We start from the raw sequence: 18,795 nt of genomic DNA, 5'->3' as shown, positions 1-18,795 counted from the left end.
AGTTATTAAGGAAAAATGCTGTTCCTCTAAAATTTGCACAGTTAGCAACTGATTTAAGTGAGTACTCAACTTTGGAAATATTTTTATGTTTGCCGAATGCACTTTGTCAATGAGAATAATACTATTAAAATATATTTTATATAAAATCAGTTGCTAGTGAGTGATTTATATATTTTTTATACAATTAAATCAAAAGAGATTTTTTTAAATATGAATGCGTTGTTAGTATCACTCCAGAAATAACGGAGATGCATTTTTTTGCTTTAATTAAAATTATTACACATACATTTCAATGATTACCTATTTTAGGTGATACCCCACCAGTATTATGCTCTACATACGTTTATTGCGGTACGAAACGTAAAAAATCTACAAGTGGCGATTGTATGGTTAGGTCAACTCCATCGCCTAAGAGATCAAGTAGTAGTCTCAGTGATATTTCCAGTTTTGATATTAATTTGCCCACAAAACTTGAAACTAAATTGACGGAGAAGGTAAAAAAATTGGAGTATCAAGTAAATGCTTTAAAGAAGAAATGCCGTCAGAAGAACAGTCAGCGTTGTAGAAGAACAACAAAAACAGAAAATCGGCAACCAAATTCATGATAGAGGTACTGTTAGAAAATAAAAGCATATACGTGCACACTTTTTGTTAATATGCAGTTTTCACACAAAACTCGTTCACAATCCAGTCACAATGAAAAGGCCCTGGCCATTTATTATAAGTCTCCTAGTTGTTAAACATTTTTAATTAGATCTCTTAACTTTATCTTACCTTCACTAAAAACAATTCAAACTTGGTTGCGTGTCATAAAATTAAGAACTGGTTTAAACATTTCCTTAATTGACAAGCTGAAGAAAAAAGTAGAGACAATGGATGAGTGGGAAAAATTTGTGTGTTAATGTTTGATGAAATTTCTTTGAAAAAACAATTGGAGTACAATAAATTAGATGACATTATAGAAGGGTTTCAAGATTTAGGTGCTTTAGGAAGAACAGAACAAACAAACTTGCCAACACAGGTCTGGTTTTCATGATGCGCAGCTTGCTACATAAGGCTACGCGGCTTGCTACAGGTGGTCCAATACATAGCGACAACTTAAAAAACATTGTAGTTGAAGTTGTTTCAAAATTACAAAATATTGGGTATATACCAAAAGTGTTGTGTGATCAAGCATCTAATAATAGAGCTTTATTTAAGCTGTTAGGCGCATGTAAGGAGCAGCCTGCAATAGAAATATGAAATCAGAGGATTTTCACTGTGTTCGATACACCCCACTTAATAAAAAGTCTAAGAAATAATTTTCTTAACAAAAAGTTGACGTTTTTTGCCGATTCTAACGTGGCAAGATATTGAATACACATACAACATCGATAGAACCAGTGTGAGAGCACGATGCATGGTGAAAATGACAAACGTTCATATAAACCCTAATAATTTTCAAAAAATGCGTGTAAAATTAGCAGCACAAATTTTTTCCAACTCAATTGCCTCAGCAATATCAACAGCAATGTCTGTAGGGAAGTTACACACCAAAACGGCTTCTCTTACTGCCGAATTTTTGAAAATTATAAATCATATTTTTGATGGTCTTAACAGCAAATATTGTAGTGATAGTAATCCAAACAGAAAGCCAATGTCAACTTTAAGCAAGTCAACTGAAAACTTAAAAGCAGGTTTAGAATATTTTAAAAAATTAAAGTTTTTGAAAATCAAAAAGAGAGAGAAATAATATTCACTCTCTACACGGCTTTCAGTGGACCATTTTGTCAGTTTTATGTTTGTGGGAGGAACTTCAAAAATAATATAATGTGTCATATCTTTTAACATCTTTTCTGAACCAAAATCCTCTAGAAAATTTTTTCTCTATTGTGCGCAATAGAGTTAGTCTAGTGCGTTCATAAAAAAACATGTGTTTTTACTTAATAACAGGCGGTAGCTGGTTTGTCTTTAGTTTCATGCGTGGAAGAGAATGATGCTAGATCAAAAGTATGTGTTTTATCTCGTCAGGTATTAATGACGCACGGGTAAATAATCGTGGACTCAACTGAATGTTAAACTACACTATTAGCTTTAGTTTATATATACAGTAGATATTAACAAGTATTTTATAATATCAGGAAAACAATATCAGTATGTCTTAAAACCTTGGAATCATATGGAAACTTTTTTATTCAGTTTAGGGAAAAATGTATTATTGATAAAAACTTGCACGTCCTAAAACTCAAAATGAAAGAATCAGATGTCAAATATTATGAGTCGTATACCAAGTTTCTTAAAAAATATTAATTCTTCTCAAGAGTTATATACCTTCATTTTTAAAGTACTTTCATATAAACATGGACGTGGTTTTTAATTGTTCTCGACTTTTAATAATAAAATGTTTCGATATTGCCAATAATGAAAGTACTTCTTGAGAACAAGAAATAATAAATATCTTTTTTTCCTAAAATTTTAATTTTACTATCTTAGTTTGAAAAGAATTAACATTCAAATAAACTTATTTACTTTGTTTTGAAATATGATCTAATTAGTAATGTTTTAAACTTTCTAATTCTGTCCGTTTATCAGCTTTTACCTATTGTTCCTAGGCAGATGGCCCTCAACTATTTATATGTTGGAAATTCCCTGTCATTTTATCAAGATATATGTATACCAAATTTCATGCCAATTCATACCAGGTTTTGCAATATTTTACCTGGGGTGAATGGGTTAGATCTGGAAAGAAATTCTGTATATCAACTTCAAATAGTTTATTTCGCATTAGTTCTGAAAATATCATTCTTTTACAAATTGCAAAAAATAATTTACATGTGAATTATCACTGCTAATTTTATTATGTATTTTCTATTTTGTTGTTTTTTTGTTGTGTATTAATAATTAAATAATTTTTAAGAAACCTCTTCACTATTTTTATTAATCAATTTTTATCTGAAGTAAAATCGGAATTCCAAAATAGAGATTACAATCGCGTTAAAATTATTTGTTAAAATGCTGAATACTACCCTTATATCGTTGTCTATTACGCCAGCCAAGCGACTCAAATTTATTTTTCATTCTTGGCAAAAATTTCAATAAATGTCGCCACCGTCCAGCCAGTTAGTACTTAGACTTGAGGGGCAAAGAGGTGGAAGTGGGCGGAGTTTAACACTGAATTCGGTTTTACCTAAAGGTGAGGTATCTATAATCAATGGTAAAGTTATACATATCTGCAAAATTTAAAATTTTTATTCCCTATCATTTACAAGATAATAAAAAATAACAAAGTTATGAAAAACAAGTAATCAATTAATAATTGAATTATTTAATTATTTCAATTAAGCAAAGGTTCATAATGTTGCCCATAATTATTGTCAAATAGTCAATGGGCTGTTTTCTGGGCTGTCAATGGGCAAAGGTTCATAATGTTGCCCATAATTATTGTCAAATAGTCAATGGGCTGTTTTATCAGTTAAAGCAAATTGCAATGTTAAGTGGGCGTATCACTTACTTTCGTAGACTGCTGACGTCAGACACACGTGACTCCCTATTTAAAATTGATTTGAAGTAGGGAGTGCGACCGACAATTCGATCTTTACTCAGTGGCGCCGGCGGACAAGTATTTTAATGACAACAAAATGTATTATTCTCCATTCAAATTAGTTTTGTCGGGAATACCTTTTTAGATTGATTTTATCGTAGGTAATATTTTAAAAAGAATTATCACATTTTTGTCACATAGTTTGGCCTAGGATAAACTAGTACGGCCTTCTTCTTCTTCTTCTTGTAGTGCCTATCCGTTTCGGATGTTGGCGGCCATCATGGCAATCTCTACTTTTCACACTGCTGCTCATAAAAGATTTGTAGTGGTTGTGTTGAACCACGTACGTAGATTTTTCAGCCAGGAAATCCTTCGCCTAGTACGGCCTAGCCTACACTAATTTAGCCGAGTCGAAAGTAATTTGACGAACATGTAAGGACTTTTACATGCGGGGAATTCCCAAATTACGTCCTTTATAATCCAAGGATGGTACTAAAAGTGAGAAATTTGACCTAGGCTGTCTGTCCGTCGGTCCGTCCGACCGCGAATATAACTGCTCCGTCACTATACTAGGTGGAATGACAAATAAGGTGTCAAATGAAATCTTATAATCCAAGGATGGTACCAAAGGTGAGAAATTTGAACTAGGCTGTCTGTCCGTCGGTCCGTCCGACCGCGAAAATAACTGCTCCGTCACTATACCAGGTAGAATGAAAAATGAGGTGTCAAATAAATGCTTATAATCCAAAGATGTTATTAAAGGTGAGAAATCTTAGCGAGGCTGTCTGTCCGTCTTTCCGTCCGATCGCGAATGTAATTCTTCCGTCAATATACCAGATATAATGACAACTGAGGTGTCAAATGAAAGCTTATAATCCAAGCCTGGTACTAAAGGTGAGAAAGGACCCCGCAGAAACCTTATGGGAAATGGCTCTCTGTCAAATGCTCTGATACTTTGGATTCTGGTAGTCCTTGATATGTAGAACAAGAGACTTCATGGGCGCGTAGCTCCAAAAAATTATAGTTGTGAGATATAAGCCTCTGAAGTTATAGGTACAGTGAGGACGTTTGAGTTGAAATAAATTCATTTTCTCGAGAATGGGAGACTCTGGAGATAAATTACGAATCAGCTCGATTTTTATTTTTAAATAATAATTTTTTGGCGTATATATCATACTAGTGACGTCATCCATCTGGGCGTGATGACGCAATCGGTGATTTTTTTTAAATAGGAATAGGGGTCGTGTGATAGCTCATTTGAAAGGTAATTCAATTCTCTATTCACTAATGTAAACATTAACATAATTATTTATACAGGGTGGCCAAAAATTTTTTTTAATTAAATTAATTGAGACAAAAAGAAGAATGTATATAATTTATTTATTTCGAAATACATTTTACTGCTGTCAGAAAACAGAAAAAAAATGTTAATTTGAAAAATAAACATTGCCTTTCACTTAAATTAAATGTTCAAACTGCTAAGAGGTAGGTGGGTGGCAGCTTTAATATTGAATTTAAGCGAAAAACAATATTTATTTATCAAATACACATTTTTTTCTGTTTTCTGACAGCAGTAAAATGTATTTCGAATTAAATAAATTATATACATTCTTCTTTTTGTCTCAATTAATTTAATTAAAAAAAATGGGACACCCTGTATAAATGATTATGTTGATGTTTATATTAGTGAATAGAGAATTAAATAGCCTTTCAAATGAGCTATCACACGACCCCTATTCCTATTTAAAAATATCATCGATTGCGTCATCACGCCCAGATGGATGACGTCACTAGTATGATATATATGCCAAAGAATTATAATTTAAAAATAAAAATTGACCTGATTCCTAATTTATCTCCAGAGTTGCCCATTCTCGAGAAAATTTATTCCAACTCAAACGTCCTCACTATACCTATATCTTCAGAGGCTTATATCTTAGAACTATGATTTTTTGGAGCTACGCGTCCATGGAGTCTTTTGTTCTACACATCAAGAACTACCACAATCCTAAGTTTCAGAGCATTTGACAGAGAGCCATTTCCCATAAAGTTTCTGTGGGGTCATTTGTTCTAGGACTTCCGGTTCTAGACGCTCACTTCAGGCCAAACTAGTTTGGGCTTTAGTAACATTCTTGGATTATAAGCTTTTATTTGACACCTCATTTTTCATTCTACCTGGTATAGTGACAGAGCAGTTATATTCGCGGTCGGACGGACCGACAGACAGACAGCCTAGGTGAATTTTGTCACTTTTAGTACCATCCTTGGATTATAAGCTTTCATTTGACACCTCATTTGTCATTCTACCTGGTATAGTGACGAAGCCGTTATATTCGCGGTCGGACAGATCGACAGACAGACAGCCTAGGTCAAATTCCTAACTTTTAGTAGCATCCTTGGATTATAAGCTTTCATTTAACACCTTGCTGAAAAATCTACGTACGTGGTTCAGCACAACCACTACAAGTCTTTTCAGAGCAGCAGTGAGAAAAGTAGAGATTGCCATGATGATCGCCAACATCTGAAACGGATAGGCACTACAAGAAGAATAAGAAGAAGGCCGTACTAGTTTATCCTGAAGTGTGAATCTTTATTACAGTCGGAAAAATGAAAGAATACCCATGAACGAACATATAAAACACGGTGTATTTTCTTGTCACCGTGCCACAAAGAAAATTGCTCAGCGCAAGTACATGTAATAATAATTATTACATGTACTTGCGCTGGCCAATTTATTGTGTGACACGGTGACAGGAAAATACAGCGTGTTTTATAGGTTCGTTCATGGGTATTCTTTCATTTTTCCTACTGTATATCAGGATAAACTAGTTTGGCCTGAAGTGCGTCTTTATATCAGGATAAACTAGTTTGGCCTGAAGTGTGTTTATTTATATCAGGATAAACTAGTTTAGCCTACGCGTGATATGATAAACTAGTTTGACCTAGGTCATACTAGTTTATCCTAGGCGGTTAGGACAAAGTAGTTTGGCCTAGGCCAAACTAGTTTGTCCTGAAATCGGGTTTGGCCGGTAATATACATTATTTTAATATATTTATAGGTTGCAGTTACATAAGAAAAGTATCCAATTGAATAAAACACAAATCGTGGATAATAGTATAATTTTCTGTCTTATTTTAAAACACCCTGGGACTCATTTCTTATCTTGTCAACTTATATCCCTAAACTAATGTAAATACTTAAAAATACGCGTAAACTAAAGAACTTGTAACTTATACCACTAAACTAATAATATATTAAGTACTTAAAAATACCCGTAAACTAAATAAGTTTAATGTTTTCAAAATAACTAAGAATACTGTAAACTGTAAACACTAAGCAAGTTGATGAAGAAAATACAAGAATGAATAACTGGAAATGGATTCTAATTCAAGCGAACTGACCGACTGACGGTACGTTCATGAGATTTGTCGTCACGAAGGCGATAACGATGAAACTAAGCGCCAATGCTGCGTACCACGTTTCATTATTAGATTTCAATATTTTTAGCAAATTTTCTTCAAAGTTGGAACACGCTTTTCTCGATTATTACTGGACACAGAAAGGTGAAAAAAAAAATCAACGATTACAGAAAAAAAAAACTCTTTCAAGTGATGGGAGTAAAAAGTTTGGTTATAATAGAACGTTAAACATTATAATCTAATTTTTCAACAGAATTTTCAAAAAAATAAAAAAAAGTAAAACCATCATTTTAAAGGCAACATAATTTCGAATAACGTGTCCAAATTTCAAGACATTCTGTCGGTAAATAACCGAGAAAACACTGTCCCTAAGTTTTGGTGCACCGATAAAACAGCCTTAACTGAAATAATTAAATTCAATTATAATTCGATTACTTGTTTTTCATAACTTTGTTATGTTTTATTATCTTGTAAATGGTAGGGAATAAAAATTTGAAATTTTGCAGTTATATATAACTTTACACACCCTATTAAAATAGCTATCAAAATGACAGTGTTGCCATTTAAGAAAATCAACGATGACATCATATCTCTAAATTGGGACACCCTGTATACATTATTATTGTGTGTCAAAAATGACAATTTGAAATATAAATCGACGGGTCTGAGCATTTTTCAAAAATACAATTAGTATTTGAATTATTTAATTTATTCCAAATTACAGACATAACTTTGTTATTTTTTATTATCTTGTAAATGGTAGAGAATAAAAATTTGATATTTTGCAGTTATGTATAACTTTACACACCCTATTAAAATAGCTATAAAAATGACAGTGTTAACATTTAATAAAATCAACGATGACGTCATATCTCTAAATTGGTACACCCTGTATATATAATTATTGTATGTCAAAAAGGACAATTTGAAATGCTAATCGACGGCTCTGAGCATTTTTCACAAAAACCATTAGTATTTGAGATATTGAATTTATTCCAAATTACAGACTCTCTCTGTATATGTGTTTAGTGGGCTGAAGAAACGAGATTGAAGATTCCCAGCAGTGAGTCGCGGTCATCTGGTAAATAATTTTTTTTACACGCTATTATAACGCCATATTTTTTTTGTCTAATTTGACGTCTTCAAAAAATTTACTACTAAATTTTTCAGTGAGCTTATTAATTAAGGCTAGTATCTTTTAACTATTTCATTGTCTGTAATATCCACTCAGAGGGAAAGTATCTTGTCAAAATATCTTATAAAATTATCTCTCGTAATTTGTGGGGTTATGTTACATCTCATATTATCCAATTCCAATTTTGTATATTATAATCATGAATTTCTGAAACATAGTAAATTCCGTACATCATATCCACCTTAAATTCTGTTCCGATATACTTATGGCATTATTCCATATAATTTAATAACTATACTATCTTTTATGAAAAGCTATTTCCAAAATAAATATATTCAGCATTTAAATTTTAGACTTACTTAACTACATATTATCGAGTCAAGGCCATTATATATGCCAATCTTATGACAAGGTCACCAAACAGTCTAGTGGAAGATTGTTTTTTCTTACTAATGAGATAGCTTTTTCTGATTCTTCTTTATTCTAAATAAAAACTTCCTGATTTTTGTTTTTCCTTCTCTGACTTTTCCCTACATTATTACAATGAAGTAAAACCGGGATTTCTATTTTTTTTAGCCACTTAAGAAAATCTTTAAGTACTCATACCATCTGAGAGGGACCGCTTTCCGACCAAGTCAACTAGGGGACAAGCTCTAAAAAGAAACCCATGCCATTGTTTTTACTTCATTATCCTGCATCTTCGAGAATTGCCGTGTCACTGATAGCTGTGTAGCACCATTCTGTGCTTAACTACGGATATAAGACTTTACTGAGAAGTAGCAAGGAACACTTGTGGGGACAATATCAGGTCAATCGGGTTTATTTCGGGAACTTTTATATTTAACAGTGCAATAGTTATCTACTTATACCAGTATACTTATACACTTATTTTTTTTTATAATATCCAGAACATTTAATTCACTAACCTACACATAATTCAATAGCGCTCCCACACCTGTATGTCTCTTTGTAAAAGAGGATAATTTGGGCCCAAATAACCTTTTCCCATATAGTAGTTCCGTACATTTATTTTTTTTTATTATTGTTATTAGGCTTGTTTCCCATTTTTTTCATATAACTATATATATTTTATAATATTCGCTTGTTTCACTTAATTTAAATTTAAAAGTTGTGTCAGTTATTTGCTTAACCTAAATTCATTAGTATTAATTTAGACTTGTTCTCATTTAAATAAAAAATAAAATCATTTCAATTCATTTAAAATTAAATCATTTAACTTGCTTCATAATTTTCAATTTTTATTAAATTTTTCTAAATATTATTTAACATTAACTTAGTAATTATTTTCTTTTTTCATTAAATTCTAATAAATCCCTAGTACCTAGCCCTCAGGAAGGTGCTAGTTTTACTTGTTGATATTATTAAGAACCACGAGTCAGGAAAAGGATCTTTTGCATCCAGTACTTCGTTGGTTCACTTAGGAGCTTGTTGCCCGTCAACTCATTAAGAGTTATATATATTTATTATTTATATTATTGAGGTATTTTTACTATTCATTTTTCTATAGGATTTAACGTTGCTGTACGTATTGAAATCGTACAATTATTTGGTGAAGGTTGTTATTTAACCTAGATGTAAGTTGGGGGTACGCTCCATATAAGAGCTACTCCAGTACTAATGTAACTATAGTTTTATACTTATATTCAGACAGGTAATTAAGTCAAATTGTCATTTTAGAGTCACATAGTTTCACTTGTCGTAATTCAGAGGTTGTCAATAATCTAGATAGTTATATTTAATAAATATTTATTTGTTTTATATATCAATTTTTTTTCTTTTCCCTCATTTTTCAATTTATTGATTTAATATATTGAATATTTTACAGCAGTGTAAGATACCTGGGAGGTTGGTCAATTCCGATCTTCTGGCGCCCGCAACTTAGTCTATTTTATTTATCTCCTATATTTTCTATTTTTATTATATTATTATATTTATTCTATCTATTTTATAAGCATCTCTTTTTATATTCATATTTCCCTTTCTAGTCATCATCCCTCTTTAGTTTGAGCTACTGTTCTTCGACAGGCATGCAAACGAGCAGTACCCATCCTTGAGTGTCAAGTTGTTCTCTTGCATCTCTTGCTAGCCAATTCTATTTAGTTTGCCTCTGTCTCTCCATACTTTTATTATCAGTTCATCACCCTTCCTTCACTCATTTCATCTTATCATTTTCGTTCTACAAATACTACTGCAAAGTACCATTTTTGTTACAATACTTCGAATAGTTTTAAAATCCTGAGCAAAAATATTTTTTAAATTTTTAGATAAAACACTCTGTAACTCAGTAAGGAACCACATTTTATAAGTGTTTTAGGTTAAATCTTCGTATTTTGTGCTAAGGTTTCTCCAGTTACTATATGGACAATTATTGGAAACACATTCTTTGGGAAATAAAGATCATTATAAAGTCGCAATTGCTTACGGTTTTATAAAAGACTATCATTATTAAAAAAGAGGAAGACGAAAAGTCTCAGATACAAAGTTTACTGTAATAAAACAATTAAAAATAATTGAAATAAAACAATAAACAATATTTTAAATCTAAGACTCTTCGTTAAAAGAAACTGCTTTCTGGTTGCATCCTGAATCTCCGACTTTAACAATATTGGTATTTTGATTATTTTTTTTTTTGCTTTTTACGATTTTTTTAAATCAGTTAAAAACACACTTATTTTAGAATAATTCATAGTTTAAGGAACAATATTATGTTAAAGGTAGTTCAAGAATATTTTAAGAATATAAGTGATTAAAATTAGGTCACAATAACTAGAAAATCAGCCTCGAAGAGGCCAATATTTCTACTTACATTTTGTAATCCTAAAATTTGTGTATACACTTTCAAAATCTCATTCAAGTTTTTCAAAGAAACTTCCAGGCTTAAACTTCTCTGGCTTATATCCAAATTCTCCATAAGTACTTCACTAGGATAAAACTTGGAGCAGAAGATTATATTTGCCAATATAAATCTTATCTCAGGTTTTTGTTCAGAATTAAAGACGCATAGGCATTTCACAGCTACCTTGTAGAAAATTGAAGTGTCAATATCATCTTTTATTGCTACTGCCGATTTTAGAATGTTCATCAAAAATATGCTTTCGGGTCTAGCAAACCAATGATTTGTCAGGTAATATTTGTCCAACTTCGATAACGACACTAAATATTTTTGAATGTTAGGATGAGTCAAAAATGATATTTTGACCTAAAAATAAAAATGGAATATTTATAATACATATACAAAATTTATGGTAAACCTAACATACAAACACATGACACATGCTCATTGTCGTAGCTTGACTTATTCGTACGCTATACTTAATGAATATCTATATTAATACTTATTTCGTTACAGGTATCTCCTGCCTAATCGTCTCATTACCAGATCTATTTCCTTACAGAACTTGTAATTCAGCAATTTTTCATCTTGGGTTATTATAATAATTATGACGTTGAACATGTCCTAATCATCTTAACCTATGCTTTCTCACTTTGACATCAATTAATGCCAACCTTAGGCTTCCCCTATATCCGTCCTTGATTTTATTTCTTTTTATCATTTCACTCATCCATCTAAGCATTCTTATTTTCGCCATATCCATTCGTTGTTTTCTATCTGCTTTCTTTTTAACTTTCTAAAGTAGAAGTTTTATAGAATGTTCCTTTCAGTTTCATTGCAACCTTTCTACCACTCGTACCACCCGTCTTCATCAATTTCATTAATCTCGATCTAACTCATCTTTATTGAACTGTAATTGAAATACATTTTGAGTTTGCCTCCACAGTTCCAGCGTTTGAATATGTCCGATTAACATTCTCTAAGCACAGGGCTCTGTTGCAATCATATGGAAATTTATCAGCCTCTCCCACACCTGTCATACTGGATAAAAAAAACTAGTACATATCTTTAAAAGCAATGTTCTGAAACCATTGCCGCTAAATCCCATATAAACATAATACTAAAAATAACATTAAAAGATTACCTTCTGATTATCTGTGCAATTGACATACATTGAAACAGCGTGTAGAAAGGGAATACAACTGTTACTTTGAATTAACGGCACTACATGATCCATAGTGTGCCAAGATGCAACTTCCAATGTTCTTAAATTATTGCTGGGTTTATGCGTATCGTAATTATTTAATAACATAGAACCACTTCTACAATACAAAATTTAATTTTACTTTTTATGGTGTTTCATACAACATACAATATATTTTCCATTACAAATTAAGACACAAGAACGTAAGATAAAAGAGATCAATCTTACTAAGGATCCCGTGCTTTATTTTTTGGTTATTTCACGTTGAAATATTCGATTTGGAATTTGACGAATAAGAATCTACTTTTCATTAGCTACAACTTTGCTTTATGCAGAGGATATTTTGTAAAATAGTCAATTATTAAATACATTTAATTATGAATAGATCAAATGTAAAAAAAGAATAAAGGTTAAAAAATCAAGAATATCATAGCCCTAAAATCTCATATAGTGAAAATACTTCAATTGAGATGTCGTAAAACAATAAATAAAGTAAACTGACCATAATACTGCAATGAAAAAACTAAATTACAAATTGTTGTTAATATTTTACTTACTGAATTTTATCTGTAACCATCCTAAAACCTTGAGAATTTAATATTTGTAATATACGATTATCAAACTCATCTATTTGTTGATATTGTCTTAAAGCCGTCATACAACATATTAAAGATGCTATTAATTGTAATTTTCCGCACTAAAAACGAAAGATACAATTTAATTTACAATTTGTTTACACATGTGTTTAAATTATGAGAATTATATTGTGAATTGTGATATTAGTTTGTAAAAATATGAAATACTGAAATTTGAACATCTGTTAAAGTTATTCCAAATTTCCTGAAAACGTTTAACTCAGAAAATTGTGCGAACTGGTGTAGTTCGAAGCGCTTGTTTCATCTGATGCCAAACAGTCTCGATAGACAATATATCAGGACTGCATATATTTCTGAATCTGATATTTACAGCCGACGTTCCAAGCGGAAATGATACATTCTTAGCTACTTTTGCCGATGATATGGGAATCTTGGCAGCGGATATCGACCCTAAGGTAGCATCACAAAAAGTACAAAATCATTTAGACCAATTACAAAACTGCCTTAGCGATGGAAGATAAATGTTAATGCCAGCAAATCAGAACAAATTACTTTTGCAACAAGAAAATCTGCATGTCCTCAAGTTTCTATTAATAATACCCCGATTCCCATAAAACCAGTTGTCAAATACTTGGGAATGCATCTGGATGAAAAACTCATATGGAAAACGCACATTAAAACTGAACGGAAACAACTAGACTTAAACTAAAAAATATGAACTGACTACTTAACAAAAGGTCTCAGTTATCTCTTGAAAATAAACTGCTTCTGTACAAAGCTACACCCATACTAGTTTCGGCATACGGAATAGAGCATGGGGCTGCAGTAAACCTTCAAATACGAAGATACTCCAAACATTTCAATCCAAAATACTCCGAAGTAAAGCTCCATGGTAATCTAACCAGACACTTCACAATGATCTAGAAATCCCACTAATCAAAGACATAATAAAGAATCGTTCAATAAAATAAAAAAAAATAGCACCACTGACCACAACAACGAATTGATAAATAATTTATTTACCCAACCACCGCTGAAATAAGACTAAAGAGAGTATGGCCAGAAGACCTACCATAATAATACTTAGAACCGTCACTGGACGGTACTTAACTCACCTTAATTGACTTACAGCCTATTTACTTATTACTTTGTATAGAGAGTAGATGGTAAACGCGCACGTGCACTAAACGTGTTTACTTATTACTTTGTATAGAGAGTAGATGGTAAACGTGCAATATATCAATAAAAAATATTTAAAAATATTTTCCACGAAGACACGAAGATTACAATAAAATACATACTACATAAACAATCCTATTGTTGCCCTAACGCCCTAAAGAACATTTATTATTGAAGTTATACTTTTTTAGGCGCGATTGAGGGTGAAATTTTAACATTCCCGGCGCAAGCGCACAACGACAGTATGGTGTTAGTCGCTAAATCTTTTAAATTATGTAGCGCAACTAAGGTGTGCGTGAAAAGAATATATTAGTGTTTTTAGTAAACATATTTATTATAATTTTTGTGTCTTTGGGAGTAAGGTAATAAATATTATTGAAAATGTTTATTCAATTATCTACTTGTCACCGCGATTGTCATTATTATGACCGATAAATAATCGTACGTAAGAGTAACCTCGGTAGCTCGTTAAAGCATTCGCCTAGAGATCGAAAGGTCCCACGTTCGAATCCCGAACAATGCATATTCTTTTTTTTGGTATTCTTTTAGTTCTTTCTAAAATTAATTTAATATTTAAATACAATACAAAAAAACCGTTTAAAGTAGATATATTGATTTTGTTGAAATCATATTTAGAAGTATAACTTCTTACGTGAGTACAAAGTACACACATTCTTTTTTTTTTTAACTGAAAACAATTAGTTACTTACCGTGTACTCTGTTAAGTTACATAACTGTGTAGTCCATTTTGGAACACACCGATTAATTATCGGCATAAATGGTAATATCAAAGGAAAGTTTTGTTTTATAATGTTGGTCAATAAAATTAATACGGCCGATATATGTCCCAAACGAATATAGGTCGTCTTCATTTCCAGATTTGAATTTTTAAAATGGTAATCCAGCAAAGATAATAGAACAGGTTGTAAAGGTCTAAAAAATAAAATAAAATGGCAATTAACATAACTATCCAATACTTCAGTACGTATGAGAACTAGCCAGAGTAGTCTAATTATTTTAGGGGACTGCCTCTCTAATTCTTTTCTGAATCCACAAAACTTAAATTAATAAATTTTTCAATAACTGAATTAACGCATCTGTACGTACTTTATAAATTATTTACAAAATTATTGAATTGAATACTTCTTATCGTTCGGAATGGAGTTTTAGCACGGGCCCGAAATACTGTTTAGCGTCATTCGAAAAGACGCATGCAATAACCTTTCGGTTTACAGTAATATACATACATATACACTATTTTAACTTTCTTAATAAACTAAGTACAGATCCCGAATTTTCTATTGTTTGGCTGGTTTCAGGGTGATTCTTCTTACAATTGTTTTTATGGTCAAACTAATTAATTCCGAATTTTCTATTAGTGACCATAGGCGAGCGGTTTACCCATATAAGCAGAGCATCAACCAATTAATTTGTTTTTGCATTTCTATGCACCAAACCTTTTTTATTCGATTCTATATGTTTTTCTAGGTTGAATTTTTTTTAATTTTTCCAAGTGTGCCGGCAATTGTTATTAACAAAAATAACTTATACAAAAAAGCAATTTTACCGACTTGCTTCGGAATCAATTTTTTTTAGGTGTATCTCATCGAAATAAACACTTTTACCCTCTTAGTAATTTTTCGAAAAATGCTTCTTTTTTGCAATTTTTGGTTGAAAAAATGCCTTAATTGGTGATTTTTCGGTTTTTTTTTTAACTTTTAAATTAATGTAATTCTACGAAATCTTAAAGTATTTACCTGGAACGTTCGCACACTCCACGAACCTGGAAACATCCTCAAACTGTGCGACATATTAGCACAATATAACTCGGATATTACTGCGATACAAGAAGTACGATGGACAGGCCATGGCATAATCCAAAAAACAAACTACAACGTATGTATACTATAGTTGCCATAAAACTAGACATGAATTTGGGACAGCCTTTATAGTCAATAATAAAGTCAAGCACTTGGTTATAGATTTTAAGCCGATTAATCCACGAATGAGCTGCTTAAGGATCAGGGGCAAGTTTTTAAATATCAGTCTTATTAATGTACATACCCCAACAGAGGACAAGGAAGACGAAGAAAAAGACGAATTCTATGATGAATTATAAAGAACATATAACAGTTGTCCCAGAAATGACATTAAAATAGTAATCTGTGATCTGAACGCAAAAATAGGAAAGGAAGAAATATATCTACCGCATATCGGTAAATATAGTCTCCATAATAATACCAATTCGAATGGACACCGAGCAGTCACCTTCGCAGCTGCAAAGAACATGATTGTAGGAAGCACATGTTTTCTACACAAACAAATACATATGGGGACTTGGACCTCGCCCGACGGATTAACGAACAACCAAATTGATCATGTGATCATAGATGCTAGAAACTTCTCAAACCTAATGGATATCCGCACCTATCGAGGCGCCAATATTGATTCAGATCACTTTCTAGTTGTCACAAGAATTCGAGCTAGAATCTCAAATGCGAAGAAGTAAAGAATTACCAAAACAATGCGCCTTAATATTGAACTCCTCAAAAATCCGCAAACGGTAGAAAGGTTTCAAAACTATATCAAAACTAACTACATAATTAATGAGAACCTAACAATCAGCGAACAATGGAAAATGTGTAGCTATAATATTAAAGACGCAAATAATAATATTCTAGGGCCAGAAAAACCACCATCACGCAATGACTGGTTCGATGCTGAGTGTGAGGACATTACAAGAAAAAAGAACGATGCATATAAACTGATGCAGCAAAGAAGAACCCGAGAAAAACAACAAAAATATAAAGACCTTAGAAGAGAAGAGAAGTGCATTCATAGAAGAAAAAAGCGAATCTATGAAAATAGAATACTGGAAGAACTTGAGACATTAAAACAGGAAAATCAAACAAGAAAATTCTATAAAACTCTGAATAATGCAAGAAAGAATTCAAACCAATGCTAAGACTATGTAAGGATAAGGAGGGGCACATACTCAATACAAAAGAAGAAATATATTGAAAAGGTGGGTGGAACACTATAAAGTACTACTTACTATCGAAGTAGAAGATCCAAATCAACGACAACCAGGAGCAAGCAACAATACACCATTAGAGCCTCCATCAATTCAAGAAGTACGGGATGCAATAAAACACCTAAAAGATAATAAATCTCCAGGAAGTGATGGTATACCCACAGAACTTATTAAATATGGAAGTGCTACTCGGGCTAATCAAATGTATAAAATAATACTGAGAGCCTGGAATGAGGAACCAATCCCGGAAGAGTGGTGTATTGGAATCGTTTGCCCGCTACACAAAAAGGGTGATCAATTGGAATGTAGAAACTATAGGGGAATAACCCTCCTTAATCTTCTTCTTCTTCATCGTCTAGCCATTCACGTCCACATCTGAACATAAGCCTCTTCAAGTCTTCCTTTCCATTGTTTTTTGTTGTACGCTACTTGTAGCCAATTTTTCCCGGTAGTTCGTTTCAGATCATCTGTCCATCTCATAGGAGGTCTGCCTCTGGGTCTTTTGTGTTCGTATGGTCTCCAGGTTAGAATTGTTCTGTGCCATTTGTTAAGATCGCTCCTAGCTACATGTCCAGCGTATTTCCATTTCAATTTTAGTGATTTTTGTACCACATCGGTGACTTTGGTTTTCTGTCTTATCCATGTGTTTGTTTTTCTGTCCTTAAGTGATATGCCAAGCATTGCTCTTTCCATCGCGTGTTGAGTGACTCTGAGTATGTTCATATTCTTTTTTGTGATTGTCCATGTTTGTGCCCCATATGTTAATATCGGAATAATGCATGCATCAAAAACTTTAGATCTAAGATGTAGTTGAATTTGCTGATTTCTGAGTATATAGTTCAGTTTGCCGAATGCTGCCCATGCTAACTTTCTTCTTCTTTTTATTTCTTCCGTTTGAATTTTCCTATTTAGTATTATTTTTTGTCCTAAGTATATATATTCTTCAACTTTTCTATAACTTTGTTGTTTATTATTGTCATCGATTCTTCGGAGTGCATGACTTTTGTTTTGTTTAAATTCATTTTCAGTCCTATTTTAGAAGATTCTGTGTGTAGTTCTGAAAGCATGGTTTGCAGTTCTTGTAGGTCAGTAGCTATCAGGATTATGTCATCCGCAAATCGTAGATTACTGAGGTAGCGGCCATTGATGTTTATTCCCTTATATTTCCAATTTAGATTTTTAAAAACGTCCTCCAAAACTAAGGTGAACAGTTTGGGTGACTCCCTGTTTGACTCCCCTGTTTAATGGTACAGGGTTCGTGTATTCATTTTCATTTAGGTAGTATGTAGCTGTAGCTTGGTTCATAGTTTCTCTTATTAAGTTAATATATCTGCTGTCTATTCTACAATTTTGCATTGCGTTTATTACGGCCGTGTGTTCTATAGGGTCGAAAGCTTTTTCGTAGTCTACAAATGCTATAAAAACTGGAAACTTGTATTCGTTACATTTTTCTATTAATATTTTTGTGGTTAACAGGTGATCGGAAGTTGAATAGCCTTTTCTAAAACCTGCCTGTTCATATGGTTGGTATTCATCTAGTTTTCTTGTTAGTCGGGTAGTTATGACTTTGGTGATTATTTTAAATATGTGTGGCAATAGACTGATGGGCCTGTAGTTTTCCAACTTTCGATTATCGCTTCGATTTCGCTAGAGTTGTTCTAGCTTTTAGTGACTTTGCCCTGGTGTAAACAACTGTCTATAAGCTTAGTTACAATTGCAATGAGTTCCTTACCTCCTTCTAATATCATATCTGTAGTAATACTATCTTCTCCTGCAGCTTTATTTCTCTTCATGTTTCCCAAGGCTGTAGTTACCTCTGAAATTGTTACTTTTGGCATTATTTCCGATCCAAC

At 32.3% G+C, this 18,795-nt stretch overlaps 1 protein-coding gene across 2 annotated transcripts in view; it reads right to left on the bottom strand.

Annotated features, from left to right (window-relative positions):
* LOC114337173 (RNA polymerase II-associated protein 1) overlaps nucleotides 1-18,795 on the bottom strand; it is a 114,236-nt gene that overhangs the window by 20,570 nt on the left and 74,871 nt on the right. Inside the window, exons 10-13 of one of the 2 annotated variants that reach the window (XM_028287572.2) lie at nucleotides 14,619-14,841; nucleotides 12,691-12,830; nucleotides 12,074-12,251; nucleotides 10,903-11,295 (exon numbers count right to left, since the gene is read on the bottom strand). In XM_028287572.2, coding sequence (XP_028143373.1) covers nucleotides 10,903-11,295; nucleotides 12,074-12,251; nucleotides 12,691-12,830; nucleotides 14,619-14,841 — 934 coding nt within the window. The remainder of the gene's footprint in view (nucleotides 1-10,902; nucleotides 11,296-12,073; nucleotides 12,252-12,690; nucleotides 12,831-14,618; nucleotides 14,842-18,795) is intronic. The other variant, XM_028287573.2, reaches the window with a different exon arrangement.

This window comes from Diabrotica virgifera, chromosome 2 (genome assembly GCF_917563875.1).
Source record: "Diabrotica virgifera virgifera chromosome 2, PGI_DIABVI_V3a".
Lineage (NCBI taxonomy): Eukaryota > Metazoa > Arthropoda > Insecta > Coleoptera > Chrysomelidae > Diabrotica > Diabrotica virgifera.
Note: the sequence above shows the minus strand (reverse complement) of the source record. Positions and strands in the feature narration are given on the sequence as shown.